This window comes from Aspergillus udagawae, assembly GCF_001078395.1.
Source record: "Aspergillus udagawae IFM 46973 DNA, scaffold_2, whole genome shotgun sequence".
In the NCBI taxonomy this organism is placed as follows: domain Eukaryota; kingdom Fungi; phylum Ascomycota; class Eurotiomycetes; order Eurotiales; family Aspergillaceae; genus Aspergillus; species Aspergillus udagawae.
The window spans coordinates 2,052,739-2,068,178 of record NW_025091265.1 but is presented as its reverse complement, the minus strand read 5'-3'; the positions used below and the strand labels follow the sequence as shown (position 1 = coordinate 2,068,178).

Below are 15,440 nucleotides of genomic sequence, written 5' to 3'. Positions count from 1 at the left end.
ATGAGGAGTAGTCTAGTGGCCCTAGAAGCTAGATATCTGGCAGGGGTATTTGTCGCAAGTATGTCCCTAAAACTCCCCTACTGGTTGATTGGTACAGCTCTAATATTAGATTCGAATCTGCATAGGCCCGCTGGCCAGGAACATGGCGAATGGTGTGACTCGTTTTTGTTGCAGATTCTCCGTGGCGGATGTGATTGGCGATGTACAGGGGTACGGTGGTTGCAAACCATGCATAGATATGGAGCGTACCAGATGTATTGCCAAATTGTATTTTTGTCTAACGCCGAGGTCTGATGAGCCGTGACTCTCGAGCAAGCTAACTAATATACATAATATGGACGCAACGGCCGCAGTATAATGATTGAACATGTCATTTCATAGCCCTGGCGTCTACTGCCGACCTCCATTGCTCAATCTCCATGCCCTTAGAGGCAGACTCTGGAGCTTCAGGACCGCAGGCTGGATAAACATGATAAAGGTGACTGTTCCAATCAACACACACAGGATGTTGGTGATGTAGTAGCCGTCACGACTGGTTTCGCATACTCCACCGCCGTTGACGCAGCGGTTCTTGTCAGGCTCCAAGGCGCAAGAGAACGCAGACGTGATCAAATCGCCCTTAAGTTTCTCCGCCGCAGGCGGGACGGCTGGGGGAATGCAGGTGGCCACAGTGAAAAAGTCGACGAGTTTAAGGATGAAGTACCGAGGGAATGTACCACCAAGATTGGAGACGCTAGACGGGTCAGTGTACAGCAGTGGAGATAGGCAAAGAAAACTTACGTTGCCAACATGGTCATGTACGTTCCACCAATGGCGGGATCGGCAATGCGAGCATGGAAAGCAGACACTGCAACGAACATGACTGTATTCATAAATGTCGAAAAGACGTGCTCCCCGATCACAACCAAAATGTACCAGAAAGGAACCGCCTCGCTGGCCGGGTAGATCATGACGGTAGCTTGAGCCAGGACGGCTGCAGCCAGTCGTCCGACAAACGCCCAGCACCATAGCCGCATGGGAGTATACTCTGTCGACCACTTTCCAGCATAGTAGCCCAGACCGATCTCAAAAGGAAAATCGATCAGAACGACCAGCGCCATGTTGTCAGTGCCGAATCCCTTGTCCAACAGCTTCAAGCTGGTGACAGCATCATTGGCCTGGAAACCAATCTTGGCGATAAGATGAATCGCAATGATTGTTTGGATGTTCTTGAGTTTCAGGATGTTCCACATGCTCTTATAGACATCGGTGATGCTGTCCCGCTCCCTTGTCTTGTCTTCTTTTTTCAGGACAGCCAAGCAGATCGTGACAAAAAGGTAAGCCCAACCCCAGAATTTCAGATATCCGCCCAAAGACAGCAGGCCATCCTCGCCGGGTGCCGTTCTAAACCAGCGGTTCGCAAAATCTTTTGAGTTGAATGCCAGAAAGACCGTATATGACAGGAAGTGCCCGGCCGTGAGGCCAACGGTCTGCGCGGTCGAGGCGTAAGAGATGTTTGGAGGCGACATGAGTGTGATGGCCCAGCCGTCCACCGCAATATCCTGTGTGGCGCAGAACAAGACGAGCAGGAACCACCAATACGTAAAGTTCCAGACGCCAGCACCACCATTGGCACCGGCCTGTACCATCATCTCCTCAATGTGTCCACCCAGATAGATCATTGCCAGGCCCGCAATGACCTGGACTGGTGTGATCCAGCTCTTCCGTCTCCCAAACCTATGACTCCATACAGCATCGACAATCGGACTCCAGAGAAGCTTCAAGGAATAAGGATAGGACGCTAACGAAAAAACGCCGATCTGACCGTAGGAAAGGTATGGTTTGAGCAGGAACGGAACGGATCCTGTGGCCAACCCCATAGGGACTCCCTGCAGGAAATATAGAACACATAACAGCAAAAAGTTTCTCCGGTCGGAGGAAGGCAAGTTGGCGAAGCTAGTTGTTGCCATAGCTGGAGTTTGCGGAGTGATCGGGGGGTCATCGTTCAAGGAGAAGCTCTGCCGGGATATCAAGCGCGAGGCGCGCCCAGCTGATGATTCGAGGGAGGTATCCCTCTTGCGCATTTCAATATTGGAATTCATCTCGTCGCCAGCATTGCCGTTCTGCGTGCCGGTCGCGAGGGTCAAGCTCGGTTTGGAGCGACGTTTTGAGACCGTACGACTCTTGTTCTTCATCTGTGTACTGCTTCGTCCGCGGTGGTGCTCAAGAAGTCGCGTGCCCGCCGTGTCGTCCTCACTGTCCAAGTCGGATTCGAAATCTGAGGGTGCAGGAAAAGAAGCTTCGGGCTGATGAGGGACTTCTGTGTTGATTTCGCCTCTGTGATTGCTCCGATTATTGCTGTTGCATGCTAGTTGGCCAAGTTCTACCTCGTCGGGTTGGTGAGCTGCGGAAGGAGAGTGCTGATTGTGCCGGAGATAGTGCTGGGACGGCGCTCGAACATGAAGGGAGGAAGGAGTGGAAGGGTGAGGATGACTGGAATGAGAGACAGGGTCAAGATTAGGAGAACGCATCCATCTACTCCGTAATACGGCAGTGGAAAGTGGAGGAGAAAGTACTAGGGTCCAATCTGGAAGCTTGAAAGAATCCGATTGAGGCAAGCTGGCCTCAAGGGACCTTCTGGAGATCGTTCGGGGCGAAGCTTATCTTAGTGTCGGGGGTTCGGCTAATAATAGTTCAGGGACTGAGGAATCATGGATGAGGCCGTCATATCTTTCCTTCACATCTTTTGCAATCTACGGAGTAATTACATCTGATCTAGATGGGAGTTACAGCGATGTCTGCGTCACTACTGACTTACCATTCACTGTTGTCTCGAGTCTTTTGCCAGTGTAATAACACCGAATGACACAGTCCAATTATGGTTCCAGAATGTGATAGCCTGTTAAAGATCACCTCCAGTACACACTGCAAGTGCAAATAATTCTTTCTCACTTTACAGAATAGAAGCGAGGCTATTCGACATGCACTGATGCCATATGTGCTGGCTCACATGAATCCCTTGCCTAACGTATGCCCGAGATCTCAGTCCTGTTACTATCATGGTATCGCCATGTCAACTGTGCACCTGTAATCAAGGGTCAAAAGTGCATAGGCACAAGGAAGTAAACGAACAAGAGCTTGGGACTACTCCCATATCTCCTCACTGTGTCTTGGGACGAAAATGGATATTCGTCGTACTTAGGTCTAGATGGATTTGTTGACACGTGACGCCGCAGCAACACAAACAAACATGACATGGTCATAAAGTACTTCTCCGCATCATCATATCTGGATGAGACTGAAATCGCCTGTATACTCCAAACGACAATATGGAGTCACCAGACAGTCTTAAACAAGTGGAAGAGCAGTTAGACTCCGAGATATCCTCCATCCGGCGCGAAAGTGAGTCCTAAAAAAAACCTCCCATATCACATAACGCTAACCGCATACCAGTCCGCAATCTCCAACGACGCCGTCGACTCCTAACCTCCAGCCTTCTTTCGTCAGACAACTTTCAAAAACGACTGAAGGCGCGCCAGGCAGCAGCAGCGCCTATGACCATTTCATCCTTGACCGACGAAGTCTCCCCCCTCGTCCAAGCCGCCGATAAGCACGCCGAATTGAACCATCACCGCGTCGCGTTCTCAACAACCACCTTCCCCTTCAAAGATCCTTCTCCACATTCGGACCATCCGAGTCTACTAGGCGTGCGCATTGATATCTGCTGTCGGAACGGCCGCTTCACGAAGCCGTACTACGTGCTTCTGAGACGGGCCGGCGCCGGCGACGAGAAGAGGCTGAGGGTGCACCGACATACAATCCCTCCTTTTATCCCTATCAAGAAACTAGAGCGCGTCTATCTGCCTTTACTGCCAACGCAGGAATCCGCGGGAGAGGATGCACCCCTCAAGCCGGGGAAGGGCCGCGTGCGGAAGCAGGACCTACGGGGTCTAGTTCGCGAATTGAGGCGACAGCTTGTTGCGTGGCATCTACGAGTCGATGCGGTTAACATGCTGAAGGAAGACCTGGGCGGTGTCCAAGATGGGACTGTGGGTGGCGGTATAGACGTTAGTCGGTTGGAACTGAATGACTTGGGGATTGTGTCTGTTTCTCCGACGGCACTCGAGGCAACGTATGTCCGTCTGGAATGGGAGGATGGACGTGTGGGACGCTTCAAGCTTTCCGACACAGGGTTCATTGAGCGTGCGGTCATCATCGGCGACCGCGGGAGAGACAAGAGGCTGGAAGCTGTGTTTATTGGGGGTGATGGACGAATAGAAACACTCCTGGACAGGTTACGGCAGCATGCTATACCCACATCAGGCGAATGAATTGCAGCGCTGATGCAAGGGCCGAAGAAATTCGCTCCGTGTGGTTGACACTGATTCGGGTGGAAAAGATCTATATTATTAATTTAATTCTACCTCTCGAGAGGTGGAAGCGGCACATGAAGTTGATATCTATCATACACAAAAGCCGATTCCAATCAATGCTATGCACAAGTAACATTCCCCCACGTGTATATATGATGCTCGCCTGTCCAACAATGAAAATTGAAATGAAGTAAGCTCTGGGAGGATGTCAACCAAATAATTACAAGAAAAGTATCAACCATAGCTGGATGGTGAAAATAAACATTATTTCCGCCATGGCAATAGAAAGGCGATAGCTGCAACGTATATGCAAGTGAGATGATCTGATAAGAAAGAAAGGGTATCACTTTGAGACATCACATCATAAATTAATGCACCGATTCACCTTCCTTCGGGTGCGTCTGTTCGTCACCGCTCATGTTCGTACTGTTTTCCGAGACACAAATGGCGGAGTCCCGCGTCTCGTAATGCGAATCAGAGAATGAGAGTGGAGGTAGAGGGCCGTACGGGTGTCCGTGTTGTAGTTCCAGTTTCTTGCGCAGAATGGCTTCTTCCAAGTTCCAGCGATGGCGCAGCTTCGTCTTCTTCGTCTCGAATGCGTGCATCGCCAGCGCCTCTTCCTGCTGGTGCAGTCGCTGCAGCTCAGCGAATTCCAATGCATGCTTGTCGATGAGCACGTCCAGCTCCCTTTCCATTCGTGCGATGGCCTCCTGCAGTCGGATTTCTTGTCGGTCTCGGAGGACCTTGATCTTGGCCGTGTGTAACCGGTCCATGCATTCGTGGGCATGGTACTCCTGCGCCAGCAAGGACTTTTGCTGATTGGTGTATTGCCGAACCGGATTTGTTAGGTCGGGTCCGGATATTGATTCGGAACCCGATGTCGGTGGGGGATGGGCGTTGTTGAAGTATCCTTCCATATACTTGATGCGAGTACGGGAGTTCTGCTTCTCCCTTTCAAATTCGCGCAGCTGATCCATCTCGACTGCAAGCTGCCTTTCCTCCATACGAGCGGCATCTGCCTCATTCTGCAAAAGTCGTTAGCCTGTCTGTAATACCGGCCTGAACTTGGGGAAATGACCTTCACACGCTTCTGTTCCTCCAAGGCTTTATTTTCCGAAAGCCTGTCGGCCACGACAACTTGCTGGTTGCGTCTGAGCTGCATCAGGAAACTATCTTGGAAGGCGACATGGCGATTTCTTTCCGACTTGTGCAATTCGCGCAGCTGGACTAACTCCTCATTCTCAAGACTCCTTTGCAGTGTTTCCATATCGTAAATCGGTATTTCAAGTTTCAAGACCTGGCTCTCTTCGTCTGAACTTGGGTTCCGCGATTCGCTCCGCCTCGACTCCACGTAGATCCTATCCTCGCCGGCTTGCCCTCTAGCGACGGTAATCTGAGCTGCGGGTGGAAGGAGGACCGTAGAGGGCGTTCTCTTCTTCCTGAAATGAATCCTGCCAATGGCAGATTTTAAGCTGGATCTTCGCTTTTCTTTCTTGTCGGTCGAAGATATGCTCAAAAGCGAGTTTCTATGACCTGGTTGACCTGCAAAGATCCCATCTAGACCAGTAACCAGTCTTCCTTCACTTGAGCAAAGTGACGTGGGGCGCGTGGAGAGCGATGCAAACGATCGGGGGCTGCCGCATTTCACGGGATCGGAGGAGACGGTGAGTTCCGAAAGAGATGAAGCAATCTGGTCCAGCCGAGGGTTTTCGTAGGAGTGTGTTACCTCACATATCGAGTTGCGGTCCGTCGAGGAACCGGAAGACAGAACAGGGGAGGATAGATCAATGATTCCCGAGGCGATCGAGGCGGCCACCGATGCGGTTACCTCAACTTCTGGAACTTTTAATCCCAGTTCATGTGCTTCTTCAACCAGGCGTTTATCCCGGGCGACCTCGGCCTCTTCGGATGGAAGCAGAAGGACCTCATTGCGGTATTGAGCTTCATCGATACCGACAAAATTTGACGGCTCCATGATGCGATCACTGTTGGTGTTTTCGAGTACATAGAACTCAGAACATAACTCTGATCCTTTTTTCTTACCGATCAGAGTTCAAAGGCCGCACAGCGGAAGATACCAAGTCACTCGTCCACAGTACCAGAAGCACGGTGGACGAGATGGAAGCGCTCAAGAGCAGCATCCGACTTGCGGGGTGGGTTTCATACGGAGCAAGCAAGAATGATCAGGAGAAAAGGAAGGAGAAAAGGCACTAAAACCGCGAAATGGGCCCAGCGATGGACGCCGAGCAAGACAGAAGGAAATAAACAAGTCAAGCCGATTCGGGCCTCAGGCTTGCACCATGAGACCCACGAGGAGCGTCTGACCGAATCATCAACTATCGTTACACCACGATACGCAAGATCAGAAGAAGATCAGCTGTTTTTCTACTAGGGTCACCGATACATTGGTAACCTTAATACGCCTGTTAAGGCGCAAGCCCATTCTCTCCTGACATTGGAGGCACCAAGGGTGCCAAAACAGGCATCTAGGGTTTAGGGCGAGGGTGAGTCCGGTACGGTCCGCGCTAAGACGCCCATGGTTTCAGCCACGCCTGCATCACCATTCCTTTGGATCAGGAACCGCGGCTTCAGAATTATGATCCACTTCGGTCGATGGGGTGGTTTCAGGATTTTGAACATCTGTTCCTAAGTGAGACAGTTGGCCCCTCGTATCCTTGTTATACAATTGAATGGAATTGCTCAGTACCAACATAGGGGAATTACTGATACTTGGTAAGGGCAGAGTCTGAGCAATCAGCTATCAAATCAATATTCTTGACTTCCAAATCCATGTCTTGCAAGTCCGCATGTTGCTAAGAGCATCACTAAAAGGGGGAGGCAAATGAGATTGTGGATCACACCACGTGGAAGACCATTGACCGGGCCATTTAGCGCATCAACATTGCAACGGCCATGGCGTAGGCTTTTTCTTTGGCATTGCCTTGGATGGTTCCGGGAAGAGCACTTTTGTCCCAGGCATGATTGCAACCTTGCATTCTCTGGCACACGACCTCGCGACCAGGCAGTTTGTCTATCTTTGCAGCGAGGGCTTCAGCTTCACCAGCCAGGCTGTCGCCAGCCGCTGTCACAACAAGAACGCGATCTGGAAACCTCTCAGGCTGCGCATAGCATGGTGAAATACGCGGGTCTCTGGCATCATATGCAGAAGGAACGTAGCACTTGTCGAACAGCCGACTCAAAGGTGCAGGAAGAGGCTTCCCTGCCGGATCCGGCGGGCTTTTGGCTCCGGGGTCTGTGTACAAATCAAGCGGAGGGTAGAATGCGAGGGCAGATCGAAATGTCCCTCGTGGGAACAGCACCGATGCTGCCACGATCGCGAGATTCCCTCCAGCGCTGAACCCGGAGATAGCCACTCGAGTCAAATCGAACTTGTCTGGCTGCTGCAGCACCCAGTTGACCGCATCCTCCACGTCGTTAAGCGCCGCTGGAAATGGATGTTCTGGCGCCAGACGGTATTGGACGTCCAACACTGTATATTCCGTTTCTTGACTGACTTGCCGACAGAATTCGTCGTCGCTTCCGTGAAGCGGTAACAAGAACCCACTCCCGTGGAAATTGATGAGGACAGGCGATGGTGACAATGCAGTTGGTGGCCGATAGATGTGAGCTCTCAAATATCTGCCCGCGTCTCGCGACTTTATCTGAAGGACATCATCCGGGTTTGCAGAGATACGCTTGCCGCGGGTGACAACAGCTCTGATGAGCACCGCCAGTAATTTGCGGTAGATGTATATTGGGTAAAACATTAATTAATGGAGATAACAACCCTGGGAAGGGAAACGATGGGAAGGACAGTTATGTTCTTGATAGGGACATAGATAAAAGTTCCGGACTTGAACACTTCACGCTAACTGCCGACGACAGTGGGAGAAGAATGTGAGATTATAAACAGGGCGCTTCATTACCTCTGCCATGATGCTTGACGCGGTGCTGCTGATAAGATATAGGTAATATGGAACTGACTCCACTACGTGCCTTAACTAGCTCACGAGAGTATAATTATTGCCAACAAACCACAAAGGTACTTTAGAGGGTAACGACTACCGAGGCAGTCTTCTATACTCTTTTAACATGACCTCAAGCCTGCGCGATGCCAGGTGCCAGACTAAGTGATTGGAATTCATTGCACAGGATTAGATTAGGTACAGTAATTGAGATTCTACGAAAATCATTCTGCCTATGAGATTGCGCAAATCATATTGGCACACTTTGGGGAAATCCAGCTTTCCAAGCTTCTACTTCGTTATTCCCTGAGCTCCACCGTGGGCAGGAGAGTCATTACTAACCAGTTAAGCGATAGCCCAAGAATCAATCCCCAGCCAAAGGCGCGTTAGATTGATGTAGCCCAGCTCTCTCCCTAGAAGATGTCTACAAAGCTCAGGCTTTCTTCCCGACAGAATATTCAGAGAGACCCTGTCACCCTCCTAGTGTTTGTTGGTCCGCTATTTATACCGGCCTCCATCAGAAACCGTTGCCATACCTCGTGCTCCGGCCCAGCGGATACAGGAATCCCCCATTAAAATGCCCAAGCATCAGGGACGTCGGTGCGAAGTGGAGCCATGGTTGTCTATCAAAAATCGCAACAATTACCAAATTAGGCCGTGTCTTAGTCCAGGCGGCATGAGATAAAAGGCAGAGTACTGCCCGCCACGTGTATAGGGAGATAGCGCTCACGTAGTTGCCTGAGGCCCCAGACCCCAACCTGAGGTCACGATATCAGGAAGAAGTTGGCTCATGTGTGCATATCACCCGACGCGGTGGAATTAGCATTACTATGTATGTCTGCAGCCAAGGCTGGCCCTCCCCGCTACCAAACGCTTTCCAAGCACACCCCAAGCTGTCTATCGCAACGCACCCAATTATACGGCAATGGCAACACTTCCGTCATCTCTTCTGTTCATCGCCCATCAGTCTAAGGTACTCCGTATACTCAAGGTCATCCTAGATATCCCCCACTGTCTTATCACATTTAAATTCTCACTTGGAAAGAGAGATAACCTGCTTATCGCCGCTTAATACGGCGAATGCTGAATAGAACGCGAACTAATAACGAGTCATTGTCCTTTGCTCCTTGTATTTACTGCATACGGATCGGACTCGCAGAAGAATGGCCTTCCATCATCAAGGGGGAGATGCTAGATTCACTGTCTTCATTCGTCTTCCATTTCCCAGAGGGGACTTTGTGGACCCTCCTCCTGCAAGTGCCGACGCTGATCAAGCTTACTCTCCGACTATCTACTGACTCCCGCAGGTGGAATGGAACGCTGCCAAGGACCAGGCACTTTGGGATATTCTCTCACGTCCAGCCAAAGGGGATGATATAGACTGTGAGGCATTCCTGTCAACTTTCGTCAAAGTATTGTCATATTAATTTTCTTGTAGGGAAAGCACTGTACATCTCAAGACAATGTAAACGCCCATGATCAACGCGTGCTAACAAACTGGCCGCTTCCAGAGCAGATAGTTTCGATGTCACACTTCAGTTTCTCCTCCAGCAGGCAGCATGGCTTTATGACCGGCAGCTATCGCAAGTCCGCGCCCAAATGCGCAAAGTTGGTACTACGCACTCTGCTTCCCCGTCTCCGGCACCGGGTTCCATGACCGGGAGCGCAGCTCTGGGGGGCCAACAGCCCAAAGGCATTTCTGGTGCAGGTACGTTCTTTCGGAACTCACTACTAGGAACAGTACTGTTAAGATCTGCTCAAGGTCAACGTGCCCCATCTCGTCTTGTTTCACTGCCAAAGGATACCTTGCCGCAACGGAGTAAGTTTTGTCCTTACTGCTCGTCGTAAGTAAAGGTTCGATGATTGATGCCCATCTGACGAACGCAGCGCCAGGTCCACGCCGTACGAGCTCTGCAACCACCATCAACCAACTAAAGAGTCAACAAGAGACATCTCGAAACGAAACGTCACCAGCTGACACAAAAGATACTAAATGGGAGGGATATGGCCGAAGACCTTCGATAAATAAGAAGGAGCAGGCTGTGCAGGCCTTGCTACAAAAGTCTCCTACGCTTGAGGAAGAAGACCTCTCCTCACTTTCGTCGTCGGAGTCTGGTTCCGACGACGATGTTATGCTCAGCAGGACAGGACCACGGTTTAAGCGCTTTGGCAAACTCTCGACTCATCGGCCCGGTCTGAGAGATGATGAAGAAGACGAAGATGAATCTCCCGCCTTCTTGCCTTTGGCTCGTGAGTTGGAAGAGGCTCGACGTGAGTCCTCCCGACAAGACCTGAACGCCACACTTCGTTTGGAAGCAGAGCATGCCGCAGCGCAGCGGAGGCCCTTGTCAGAACAAGAAGGCATCACAAGAAAGCTAATCACTGCAGAGTCGTCAACAAGCTCTGTCAGCTCCGGGGCCCCTCTTCCTTTACGGCAAGGAGACAGTCGTCGGATCTTGCATCAATCAGGTGGAGCTTTCGGCCCCCAAGGGGCGGCAGAACCAACCCGATCGAGTCCTCGGAGATCGATTGCTTCCGGGAAGGACGCTAGCGACACACCTAGCATGGGAAGTAGCTTCAGTGATCTCGATGGTAAGCTCAGTTGGATTCCATTACAATTTTGAGTGTTTGCTCCTAATTATTGCCTGAGCAGATGCCAGCGTCACACAGTCGGCACTTGAAGAGGCCCTACTGAGTAACATGCAACACGGAGGAATGGCAAGCCGCATGAGCACTATCAGTCAAGCGCTACGAAGCCGCTATTTGTAGATGGGATGCTCCAGACTGGACATTGTGTGCTGTCGGGCTACATTGGGGTACAATAGTTGAACGAGCTTGTTTCCAGCTCCGCGTGACATGCCACTAGACGCTGGCTTGATGCCTATCATGAATTGAAACACTTCTACCAACTCTCCCTACCTTAATTGCATGAATGTTTTGAGAGCCTATCACGTGAATGCGCAGCCAGCTGACGTCAGTTGAGGGGCGCTCCAAAGGCGGTAAGAAGAGAAGCCGAAGCCCTCATCATCAACCTCGGCGCAAGCAGCTGAGAAGCCGACACCTTATCTCCGTGTTCTGCAGTACGGGCAAATTAACAGGTCATATTTTGACCTTACGGTCCTCTGAAGCTCGGCTTGTGGGTATTTGGAAATTGGCACATAACAAGTTTCGGCGACAGGATTGGAAGTCTACCAGGTACATTACTGATCATTTGATGTCGGACTAATGGAGGGGTATCCTGTTGGGGGACCTGTCACCCGCTCAGGCTAACTGATTTCTCTGGTGGTTGAGGAACAGAGTCCCATCCAAGCAGCGACAATAACAGGTACCCTTCGAGCTCTCTGGGTAGTTTCTCATTCCTTTTTATTCATCGGACAGTATTCGGTCATTACGATATCGTATCGAGTTGAGCGCTCTGAGTCAACATCAGCCCGAAATCCATACTCGAGGTCTTAGGGGCCTTGGTTGAAGTTAAATTGATCTGCTTTGCACCGCTTAGACTGGATTTGTTTCTTAGCTATAGAGTGCCGTGCGATCAATAGCCATTGGAAGAATCGGAGCAGTTTCGCGGAGAATCCGATTGACAATGGCGGCAGCGACCACGGAGGAAATGACGCCTGCAGAGCAAGAGTCTGTCTATTTCAACAACTACCCACCTCCTAAGAATCTCCCGAAACATGAAGCCCTTGCCAGAGCGTTCATCGAATATCACACCGAAGCGAACAGGCGGCTGGTCCTGGTTACCTCCGGAGGCACAACTGTGCCCCTCGAAAACCAAACGGTGCGATTTATAGACAACTTTTCAGCTGGAACCAGAGGTGCAACTTCCGCCGAGTATTTTCTCCAAGAAGGTTACGCGGTGATTTTCCTTCACCGTCAATTCAGTCTGCTACCATATTCACGGCACTATAGCCACTCGACGAACTGCTTCTTGGACTTTATGGATGAGGCGCCGCCATCCAGCTCGTCAGAATCTGCCAATCCAGGCCACGGTCCTATAGTGGTGCGCAGTGAATATCAGGACCAGATGCGTGACGTTCTGCGGAAATACCGCTATGCCAAACAAAACAACTTGTTGTTGCTGCTGCCGTTCACCACGGTTTCAGAGTACTTGTTCGAGTTGCGAATGCTGGCCAAGTTGATGAGACCACTGGGATCCAATGCATTATTCTACCTAGCCGCGGCCGTCAGCGACTTCTTCATTCCGCGAGAGCGGATGGCGGAGCACAAGATCCAGTCCTCCGAGCTTCCCGCACACCTCGATAGTTCAACTTCGGTCGCGGAATCGGAAGTATACACAGGTGGGCTGGAAACCCACGCAGGAAACAGCAAGAAACTTGTGATCGGTCTGGACCCGGTACCAAAGTTCCTGCATCGACTGGTAGACGGCTGGGCGCCTAATGGAAGTATGGTTGTCTCCTTCAAGCTGGAAACGGACCCCAATCTGCTTGTCTACAAGGCGCAGACGGCGCTGAAGCGGTACTCACACCATCTGGTTATTGGCAACCTTCTCTCCACACGCAAATGGGAGGTCGTCTTTGTGACGCCAGATCCTCCCTACGAGCGCTGGATTCGGGTTCCCAAGTCGAGACGTAGCAAGAGCATCTCTGGTGCAGAAGATCAGGTGGGCCTGGCAGAGGCAAGGAAAGCGCGCGAGTTAGTGAATCGTCCCAGTGGGGAAACCCGAGAGGACAATGAGCAGAAACCAGCAAGTGTTAGCATTGCGGATGGAGTGGAGATTGAGAGTCTGATCATCCCAGAGTTGGTGAAGCTGCACTCGAACATGATCGCCAAACAGCAGGCAAAGCAACAGCCATGATACCTGAAGAGGTCACCACAACAAAAACAATTCATAGTCTATAGATATCCTCCCGGTGAAATGTTAATGTCAATGTCGACTTTATAATTCGATACCATCGCCCCTTACTAAGTAGTCTCTGGTCGTCCTTGTCAAGTGCTTGGCGTCGACGATCTGCCCCATCGTCCCATACAATCGATAGATTTGGTAATTTAGCTCCAGTTGCTTTGGCTTTCGAGTCAACATTCCACAGGCTGTCCGGGCGACGATTCACGGTACATTTATAAAAGGGGAGCACAACAGGGTTGCATGTGGCATATAATGAAGAAGAGAGATAGATAACTGGCTGTGCCTAAATCAAGCCTTCCGACAGTTTCACAGCGTGGCAGATAATATCCTCAAAAGGCAACTAACGCTGACCCCACAGTTTTCCCAGGGGTTTAGCTGCCGGAAACGCAACACATACGCGTCATTGACGGTTGCTGAGATCTTCTTACTGTCGGTGGGCCGATCTTTTTTGCTACTACGTTGTTCTTCATCTTCTCAACCTAGGTACCGTCTGAAGCTGCTGCTTGAAATCGTGCGAGTGCCGTCACCAGTTCCGCCTCGTCCCTTTTCTTCCTTCTGCCTCCTCCCTAAACTCCCGCAATTGATCCGACAATATTGATCGCTCCGACTAAAGTCTGAAATCGGGAGAAGATATGAGGAAGGACTAAAGGCAACACCGATGATGATCAAGAGTGTCTCTGTCAAGTTGAGCGCTCGTTCTTACTAGCGCTCCTTCGCTTCACCCTTGACTCGTCCTGAATCTCCTCCGCACGACGTCTACAACTTATCCTCCTCCAACCCCCCAGCTTCGGCTGCACTCACGAGAATGCTCATTCCGCTCCGTTACCGTCGGCGCATCACCCTGATCTCTGCGGTGCTCGGGCTGTTCCTTATATACCACTTCATTTCGACTAGACCGGACCTCCCGCGACCGTTGTCGACTGTCCGCAGCAACTTACAGCAGCAGTTGCCAACGCAGCAACACCAACCTAAACTGAAGCCGGACACTCTTTCCGATTGCCCCCTCCTTCCCGGCATCGAAGATGTTTTGGTGGTGATGAAGACCGGCGTGACTGAAGCCCTAGACAAAGTCCCCGTGCACTTCGAGACGACCCTGCGCTGCATCCCCAACTACGTGATCTTCTCCGACTTCGAGGAAGAAATCGCCGGCGTGCGCATACACGATGCCTTAAGCAACATGGACCCCGAGGTAAAACGTACGGTTCCCGACTTCGACCTCTACAACCGGTTGCAGAAGCTCGGCAGAAAGGGTCTGGGAACGCAGGATTTCGCCGACGAGGCCAACTCAGCCATTGGGAAACCCAACAACCCGGGCTGGAAACTGGACAAGTGGAAATTCCTCCCCATGGTCCAGGAGGCACTACGCTACAAGAACGACGCAAAGTGGTACGTCTTCATGGAGGCCGACACCTACTTCGCCTGGCCCACGTTGCTGGAATGGCTGTCGAACTACGACCCCCAGAAGCCGCTCTACATCGGCACCGAGACCCAGATCGCGGACGTCATCTTCGCGCACGGCGGGTCCGGTTTCATCATCTCCCGCCCTGCCCTGCAGCTCGCGGCGGACGAGTACGCCGGCCGCAGCGTCGAGCTCGACATGTTCACCGACGAGCACTGGGCTGGCGACTGCGTCCTCGGCAAGGTCCTACTGGACGCCGGCGTCCCACTAACGTATTCCTGGCCTATCCTGCAAAACTCTAACGTCGGCGAGCTCGATCCCTTCACAACGGGCTTCTACCGCCAACCCTGGTGCTTCCCCGCTGTCGCGTTCCATCACCTCTCTCCACGGGACATCCGAAACCTGTGGCAATTCGAGCAGCGACGATGGAAGGTAAGATCACTCCTCGCCGTTGCAATGCTCAATACAGACGAACAAATGATTAATGGCTTTCCTAGTCCCACAAACGCCTCCTTCTACACTCAGACGTCTTCAAAGAGCTCACTTACCCAGAACTCTCCAACGTCCGCGACGGTTGGGATAACCTCTCCGGCGAGGAACACGCCTCCGTCGACACATTCCATGAATGCCAGTCCATCTGTCTCAATGATTCCACCTGTGTCCAATTCGCACTTCGCGCGGGCTCCTGTTTCACCGGCAAGACGCCTAGGCTTGGTGTGGAGAATACCGCCGTGCGATCGGGCTGGGTCATGAAGCGGATCGAGAGGATGGTGGAGTCGGCACCTTCATGTCCGAAGCCGGATTTCGGTCTATGAGCCGACAGCCTGGCGATAAGATGGTAAAGGCTGAGCCTATCA

General features: G+C 51.6%; 7 protein-coding genes across 7 annotated transcripts; 4 read left to right on the top strand and 3 right to left on the bottom strand.

The window, feature by feature from the left end:
- Positions 1-390: 390 nt before the first annotated feature.
- Positions 391-2,510, bottom strand: Aud_003039 (SD08430p; the record flags this gene model as incomplete). Its single annotated transcript, XM_043287996.1, has 2 exons — positions 391-733; positions 781-2,510. The coding sequence occupies 2 exons, from the start codon at positions 2,508-2,510 to the stop codon at positions 391-393; spliced, it is 2,073 nt and encodes a 690-aa protein (XP_043143931.1).
- A 798-nt stretch (positions 2,511-3,308) lies between these two features.
- Aud_003038 (uncharacterized protein) lies at positions 3,309-4,310 on the top strand (the record flags this gene model as incomplete). The annotated part of the gene is made up of 2 exons (XM_043287995.1): positions 3,309-3,381; positions 3,433-4,310. 2 exons carry the CDS (start codon positions 3,309-3,311, stop codon positions 4,308-4,310), a joined length of 951 nt encoding a protein of 316 aa, XP_043143930.1.
- A 410-nt stretch (positions 4,311-4,720) lies between these two features.
- Aud_003037 (uncharacterized protein) lies at positions 4,721-6,327 on the bottom strand (the record flags this gene model as incomplete). Its single annotated transcript, XM_043287994.1, has 2 exons — positions 4,721-5,377; positions 5,431-6,327. The coding sequence occupies 2 exons, from the start codon at positions 6,325-6,327 to the stop codon at positions 4,721-4,723; spliced, it is 1,554 nt and encodes a 517-aa protein (XP_043143929.1).
- Positions 6,328-7,240: 913 nt separating this feature from the next.
- Positions 7,241-8,119, bottom strand: Aud_003036 (putative esterase/lipase; the record flags this gene model as incomplete). Its single annotated transcript, XM_043287993.1, has 1 exon — positions 7,241-8,119. The coding sequence occupies one exon, from the start codon at positions 8,117-8,119 to the stop codon at positions 7,241-7,243; it is 879 nt and encodes a 292-aa protein (XP_043143928.1).
- Positions 8,120-9,480: 1,361 nt separating this feature from the next.
- On the top strand, positions 9,481-11,086 carry Aud_003035 (multidomain presynaptic cytomatrix related protein; the record flags this gene model as incomplete). The annotated part of the gene is made up of 6 exons (XM_043287992.1): positions 9,481-9,570; positions 9,625-9,713; positions 9,829-10,025; positions 10,080-10,136; positions 10,205-10,909; positions 10,971-11,086. The coding sequence occupies 6 exons, from the start codon at positions 9,481-9,483 to the stop codon at positions 11,084-11,086; spliced, it is 1,254 nt and encodes a 417-aa protein (XP_043143927.1).
- An 817-nt stretch (positions 11,087-11,903) lies between these two features.
- On the top strand, positions 11,904-13,136 carry Aud_003034 (phosphopantothenate--cysteine ligase CAB2; the record flags this gene model as incomplete). The annotated part of the gene is made up of 1 exon (XM_043287991.1): positions 11,904-13,136. One exon carries the CDS (start codon positions 11,904-11,906, stop codon positions 13,134-13,136), a length of 1,233 nt encoding a protein of 410 aa, XP_043143926.1.
- Positions 13,137-13,989: 853 nt separating this feature from the next.
- Aud_003033 (glycosyltransferase family 31 protein) lies at positions 13,990-15,398 on the top strand (the record flags this gene model as incomplete). Its single annotated transcript, XM_043287990.1, has 2 exons — positions 13,990-15,015; positions 15,081-15,398. 2 exons carry the CDS (start codon positions 13,990-13,992, stop codon positions 15,396-15,398), a joined length of 1,344 nt encoding a protein of 447 aa, XP_043143925.1.
- Between the last annotated feature and the right edge of the window lie 42 nt (positions 15,399-15,440).